Below are 7,530 nucleotides of genomic sequence, written 5' to 3'. Positions count from 1 at the left end.
CAAAACCCTGAGCATCAAGCAAGACAGATTTTTTTAATAACTCTGATTTTAAATGGGTCTAAAGCTTTTCCTGGAATTATTTCTTTCTTAATCTGGAGAATTTAAATCCAACTTAACTGACAAAAAAAACAGCCCACTGGTTTTAGAAGGTTTTCAATTACCTAAGTGATATCCAATACCGAGTATATTATTAACCTAAATTTTTAGATGAAGTCAAAGGAGTTGGGTTTATCTAGCTTAGAGAAAAGAGGAAAGGGGATTTGTTTATCTCCACTAAGGACAAGCAGAAACACATCATTTTTTATTTCAGGGATTTACAGCAGCAATTACAGAAGCTATCTATGGACTGAGATATGTGATGAAGAGGGTGACATTTTGAAAATGCTGAACATTTTTCAGGGACTATCTATTCTTTTCCAAAGAGGAAGGTTACACTTGAGATTTTTTGTGAGCCAAAAATTTTTTGTGAGAAAGCAAAATGTAAACTATTCTAGAGTATTACAACATCCAAACAAGGAAAAGGAAGACAGAAGAAAATTATGAAGTATAAAAAATAATTATAGTATAAAAAGCAATGTTCCCCAACATTCTCTATCATATTTATAAACATGAAATCTGTTGTCGTCCACAACTAAGGAGAGCGATTCCACATCCACTTTGAAAAATTGTTGTGGTCGGCCGGGCGCGGTGGCGCACGCCTGTAATCCCAGCACTTTGGGAGGCCGAGACGGGCGGATCACGAGGTCAGGAGATCGAGACCATCCTGGCTAACATGGTGAAACCCCGTCTCTACTAAAAAAAATACAAAAAACTAGCCAGGCGAGGTGGCGGGCGCCTGTAGTCCCAGTTACTCGGGAGGCTGAGGCGTGGGCCCAGGAGGCAGAGCTTGTAGTGAGCTGAGATCCGGCCACTGCACTCCAGCCTGGGCGACAGAGCGAGACTCCGTCTCAAAAAAAAAAAAAAGAAAAGGAAAGAAAAGAAAAATTGCTGTGGTCATGACCACAATGAATAAAACTAGATAATCAAAAAAAGTTAGCTTTCTAAAATCTAAATCACTTGAAAATGTAGATGGTTTTTCTAAACAACTCTTAGGGTGAAAAGCAAAGCTTAAAATAACAGAAACTAAAGACAGTAAGAACATCATGTCAAGTTTAACAAACTAATTTACAAAGTTAACCAGAGAACAGAGAATTTGTGACAACAGGCAATAAAAGATTTGATTCCCCCATCCTGGCTAACACAGTGAAACCCCGTCTCTACTCAAAAAAAAAAAATTAGTCGGGCATGGTAGCGGGTGGCTGTAGTCCCAGTTACTGGGGAGGCTGAGGCAGTAGAATGGCATGAACCTGGGAGGCGGAGCTTGCAGTGAGCTGAGATCGCACCACTGTACTCCGGCCTGGACAACAGAGTGAGACTCAGTCTCAAAAAAAAAAAAGGTTCCCAACTGATTATTAAACCATAATACCAAGTGATAATAACTAAAACATACAGTACTGCCAGACAAAAGAGAATGTAGTCCTGAATCGGGATGGATATGTGCACATGCACACACATACATACACGTTTTTTTTAAGGCAGAGTCTTGGCCCAAGCTGGAGTGCAGTGGCTGGCTCACTGTAACCTCCACGATTCTCCTGCCTCAGCCTCCTGAGTACCTGGGATAACAGGACCACACCACCACACCAAATTTTTGTAATTTTAGTAGAGATGGGGTTTCACTATGTTGGCCAGGCTGGTGTCAAACTCTTGACCTCAAGTGATCCACCCGCCTCAGCCTCCCAAAGTGCTGGAATTACAGGCGAGAGCCACTGCGCCCGGCCATACACACACACTTTCAATATATCAACTAAAAACCACACAATCGAGTTTGTACAAAATGTGGCTTGAAAGATGGCTTGTATAGACCACAGAGATGTCCCCACCACAAAGACGGGGACATGAAAACAGAGTTGACAACAGGGTAAAGGGCAGCAAAGTCATGTCTGCAAACGCTTGTGGAGACATATTAGTACCGAGTCAACGAATACGTCTCAACAAGCATTTGCAGACATGACTTTGCTGCCCTTCTTTACCCTGTTTCTTATACCAAGGAACACAGATGTATATATGCACACAGAGTTTAATAAGGGCATCACTTACTATAGAAAAATATCCCCTTTAAACTGAAAACCTGCATTCTCATCAAGTGTACAGATTTGGTTAGCACTGAAGCAAAGGGCCCTCCAGTGTTGACTGACCGAAACACAGATTAGGAAGGACAACTTAAAGAGTGGCTGATCACTGTCACAAACTGCATGATTTTGCTTCTTCACAGGTGTTTTGAGGTTATTTTATGAGCTCCAATAAGCCATGGAAAACAAATGCTGACATCCCTTTATACCAGTTACTTTATACCACAAGTAACATTTATTTTGGGCACACCAAGATTCATATCAAGAGGGCTTTTCAGACTCTCTCAGTCAATGTTAAAAATGAAGTAACAGTATCAACGTGCAGACAGGACAATAAGCCCAGATACCTCTGCTCTGTCACAGATACCGCAGATGGCTATTTTAACACTTTTTTTCTTTCAGGGAGAACGCTATCCATAATTTCACCACACTATTTTAGCAGTAAAGAAAGAAAACAAACATCTCATCTGTTAAAAATAAAACTCTAAGTAGAGTAGAATATCCATGAGTTTAAAGTACAAAATATCCTCCAATGTGGGGGTCTGACTTTTTGAGAAGCTGAAACTTACCTCCACCGACATCAACCATATTCCCATGATTTCCTATTCTCAAAAGACAATTTACGGGCCGGGTGTGGTGGCTCACGCCTGTAATCCCAGCACTTTGGAAGGCCAAGGCGGGAGGATCACGAGGTCAGGAGCTCGAGACCAGCCTGGGTGAAACCCCGTCTCTATTAAAAAAATTGGCCAGGCGTGGTAGCGCATGCCTGTAATCCCAGCTACTCGGAGGCTGAGACAGGAGAATCACTTGAACCTGGGAGGCAGGGGTTGCGGTGAGCTGAGATCGCACCACTGCACTCTAGCTGGGCAACAAGAGCAAACCTCTGTTTCAGGAAAAAAAAAAAAAAAAAAAAAAAAGAAAGGAAGTCCTAACAAAACAGTCCAGAAAACTTCTTTAAAGTTATTTTTCTGAGACAGGGTTTCTCACTCTGTTGCCCAGGCTGGAGTACAGCGGCGCAATCATAGCTCGCTGCAGCCTGGAACTCCTAGGCCCAAGCAATCCTCCCACCTCAGCCTCCTGAGTAGCTGGGACTACAAGCACGTGCCACCATGCCTAGCTAATTTTTTATTTCTTGTAGAGATGGGATCTTGCTATATTGCCCAGAATGGCCTCAAACTCCTGGTCTCAAGTGATCCTCCTGCCTCAGCCACCTGAAGGGCTGCAATCACAGGTGTGAGACACCGCAGCCAGCCCAGAAAACAGTCCAACTTAATGTAAGAATCTAAAGTGTGCTACAATGAAAAATGAAAGACTAACACATCAGCTGATCTGATCGTTTGATTAACATCTTAGAGACTTTATATACTCCATTATTAAGGTTATTGCTTGTAATGAGAAAATCCAAGTTAAATAATTTTTTCATAAAGATTCTGATTGAGCTGGAAACCAAGATATGTGTTGTTTTAGTCTTCTTTCTCAGCTAAAAATTTAATCATTACATTTTAGCCTTTCTTACTTAATAGCAAGAAATATATTCATTCTGGAATCATGTGGTTCATGGCTTTTTATGAGAGATCAGGACTAAGGAAAGACAAGGACGGGAGCTAAGAACCAATATCCTGGCCGGGCGCAGTGGCTCATGCCTGTAATCTCAGCACTTTGGGAGGCTGAAGTGGGAGGATCACGAGGTTAGGAGTTTGAGACCAGCCTGACCAACACAGTGAAACCCCGTCTCTAATAAAAATACAAAAAATTAGCCCTGTGTGGTGGTGGGCACCTATAATCCCAGCTACTCAGGAGGCTGGGGCAGGAGAATCATTTAAACCTGGGAGGCGGAGGTTGTGGTGAGCTGAGATCCATGCCATTGCACTCCAGCACAGGCAACAGTGCAAGACTCTGTATCAAAAAAAAAAGAAAAGGAAAGGAAAGAAAAGAACCAATAGCCCATATAGGGTACAGAGAGTTGGCCAGGGGCTTCGAGTGGCTGCTCTCGAAGAGAGAACAGCAGAAAGTATAACAATGAAAAGCAGCTTCAACACGTACTTGATTAAAATCTGGATCTTTTTCTCCATCTGGTTTAGCTTCTTCCTTATCCTCCTCTGTTTCAGAACTACTCACATTCAGCTCTGGAGCTGAATCCTTCATCACCTGAATGTGCCAGGACAACAAAGAGAAGTAGGTCAGACCCTAGGAAGGCAGGCTATGGAGGATGTACGGGCTGGCCTCTCTTATTCCTGTTATGCCCTCACAGCAATTCCAAACTCTATAGCCAGGGCGATTTTTTTAAAACTATAAATCAGATCATATCATGGCCTTGCTTGAAACTCTGCAGGGGCTTATATCTACACTGGGAATAAACCCAATAAACCTGGTCTTGATAAAGGTATGATGTATAAAACCTGATAGTGTATGGTCGCTCATTCCGTATCATGATCCCTTCTTGGAATACATTTCATTCTAGATCAGCAATAGCCACAAGGGTAGCCATTAGCCACATGCAGCTATTTAATTTTAAATCAACTACTAAATTCCTCAGTCACACTAGCCACGTCGAATGCTCCACAGCCACACGTGGCCAGTGACTACTGAAGTGCACAGCACAGATACAGAACCTAGGACCTGTCCATCACCACAGAAAGCTCTATTGGACAGCGCTGTTCTAGGTGCAATGGTTTTCACTCTGTTGCATAAGCACATTAGGCTTATCCTTTTGACCTTTGTTTCCTTTGCCTGGAAAACACTTCCCAGGCTGCATCCCTGACAGTGAGGGTTTGGGTAAAAACAACTTCTCCAAGATGCCTCTCCTGTCTACTCCCTGTATCACGCTAACCTCCACTTTACCCTGCTAAATTTCCTTCAAAACAATCATTTCTGTGTGAAATCATATGAATTTATAGTTTATTCCTGATCTTTCTCACTAGGTCCCTATAATTTTGAGAGCAGGTATTATACCTGCCTTCTTTATCACTTTATCCTCAGCACGGGACCATTCCTGGAACACAGCTGACACTCAATAAATATCTATGTATCAATTAATAACAAACTAAATTCTCATACAATCACATAACTGTTCATTTTCAATTACTGTCCAATTTCAATTCTGATGCCAAACAGCTCTGAAGGAACAAAAATGCAGTCGTAGGCAGACCTTCAGTGCAAATACAACAGCAAATCAAGTCAAAGAGCACGCTTGATCATTACTAGTCATCACCACAAGAGGGACCAGTACCTTTTTATTATCCACAACTTTATGGACATAGATGGTGGCTTGAGTGTATTCACGCAGGTCCCTCTGCTGCTGACACAATAAGCCTTCTCTGCATTCTGGACAGAGTTCTTTGAAAAAAAAAGGGGGGGGGGGGGACAGAAGCGGCTTAGGAATCATTGTTAAAGAATCAAAGATCTAAAAACATATATCAAAGTTACTAGTGAATATTCATTAAACTCTTAGTAACATTTTCTTGTTTTGAGACAAGGTTTTGCTGTGTCACCCAGGCTGGGGTACAGTGGTATGAATGTAGCTCACTGTAACCTCAAACTTCTGGGCTCAAGCCATGCTCCTGACCCAGACTCTCAGCGAGTAGCTCAGACTACAGACATGTGCTACATTTTTATTATTTTGTAGAGAGAAAGTCTTGCTATGTTTGCTCAGGCTGATCTGAAACCCCTGGCCTTAAGCAATCCTTCCACCTTAGTCTCTCAAAGTATTAGGATTATAGGTGTGAGCTAGTGTGCTGGCCCAAACTCTTAATAATATTTTCTATTACATGCAAATGATAAGGAAATCCATTTACTGTCCATAAAGAAATGTACAAATAATGGGATGATAATAATGAGAGTTTCCACCTAGGGAGTTGGGACCGCCACACGATCTTTAAGCAGACAACACTGACACACTTGTTCTTTTTAAAATGTCGGCTCTTAACCACAGAAACCAAAAGCAATATGAAAACTTACTAGGCTCAGAAATATACTGTGTTTCTGAAGGGTTTACATCTCCCACTTCAATTCTCATGATTTTAATTACATGATCCACAACAAAGAGCTTTTGTATCATTTGCCACTCACTGGGCCATATGAGAGCTATACTGTGCAAAAAAAACACAACATGCCTTAAGACACATGGAAATTAAGAGAATTAACATAATCCATTAGTCCGCTAAACCAAAACCATCAACACTAACATTTAATCCAAAGGAATTAGAGGGAAAAGATACATATCATCAACAAAGAATAGTTTTTTATACAAAGGAATGTTACCACAGCAGCGAAACATTTTAAATGGACTGAAATTACATGAATCAACATGGTTAGATCTCAAAAACATAATTGAGTAAAATAAGTTAGTTGCAGAAGTATAAATACAGTATGATGCCATTTATATAAAAAGTTTTAAATATGCAAGACATTATGTGCATGTATTTTTTTTTTTTTTTTACAGAATACTTTCTGAGACAGATAAACTCTATAAATTCACGACGGTGGTTCCTGTGAGAGGAAGGGTGGGAGACAGAGAGAAGTAGCAACAGAAGGATAAGCACTGTGGGGCCTTTAATCATAGTTGAACAATTTAACTTTTAAACTGACTGGTAACACACATTTGCTTATTGGTATATTTTCCTGAAGTCTGACATTTGCAGTAATAACAATGACAAGAAGAAAGGGAGAGAGGAAACAGAAGAGAGATGGAGAGCAAGAGAGAGAGTAACAGGGAAGGAGGGATGCAGAGAGGGAGGAAGAGAAAGAGGTAGGGAGAAAATGTAGAGAATATATAAACTTTCAAGTCCCTTCAATGATGTTAAAGTACTGAAATATGAATAATAAAACTCTAGCTTAACCCCAAGGGCATTTTTATTTATGTGTTCCAATTTCCTTTTCCTGATTTTTCTGACAATGTTGGAAGCATTCTACCTTCTCGTATATAATGATTTTTGGTAAAATCAGGGGAGAAATTCACAGACGAACACCTCTGGAAGTACTCAAAGCATGGAATAAAATTTTGGTTCTAAGACCCTAGAATTCCAGATGACCAGTGCAGTAGCTTTGCTCTGCCACCCTGCTATCATCCTCCCTTAATTGTCTGAAGCCTGGCAGGGGCACAACGAAACCTACAACCAAGACCATCTTGATTCTGTGATTCCGGAAAAGAGGTCACAACGCTGGTCACCAGCAGCGGGGGGAGGAGAAAGAGTGGCTGTGTTGTCTCCAAGAGGGACAAGGAAGGAGCAAAAGGACAAATAGCCTTGGCAGCCTCTTGTCTTTCCTGGAGAAGTAGTCTTTCTTTTCTTTTAAAAGGGTGGGGGGAACCCACAATTCAGCCAAGGACTAAATTCTTTTTTTTTTTTTTTTTTTTTTTTTT

The 7,530-nt window shown here is 41.1% G+C and overlaps 1 protein-coding gene across 1 annotated transcript in view; it reads right to left on the bottom strand.

Moving 5' to 3' along the window:
• USP48 (ubiquitin specific peptidase 48) overlaps nt 1-7,530 on the bottom strand; it is a 116,297-nt gene that overhangs the window by 20,009 nt on the left and 88,758 nt on the right. Inside the window, exons 20-22 of the mRNA XM_017886478.1 lie at nt 6,129-6,259; nt 5,401-5,507; nt 4,215-4,319 (exon numbers count right to left, since the gene is read on the bottom strand). Coding sequence (XP_017741967.1) covers nt 4,215-4,319; nt 5,401-5,507; nt 6,129-6,259 — 343 coding nt within the window. The remainder of the gene's footprint in view (nt 1-4,214; nt 4,320-5,400; nt 5,508-6,128; nt 6,260-7,530) is intronic.

This window comes from Rhinopithecus bieti, unplaced genomic scaffold (genome assembly GCF_001698545.2).
Source record: "Rhinopithecus bieti isolate Rb0 unplaced genomic scaffold, ASM169854v2 scaffold_14826, whole genome shotgun sequence".
NCBI classification, from domain to species: domain Eukaryota; kingdom Metazoa; phylum Chordata; class Mammalia; order Primates; family Cercopithecidae; genus Rhinopithecus; species Rhinopithecus bieti.
This window is presented reverse-complemented; position numbering and strand designations above follow the sequence as displayed.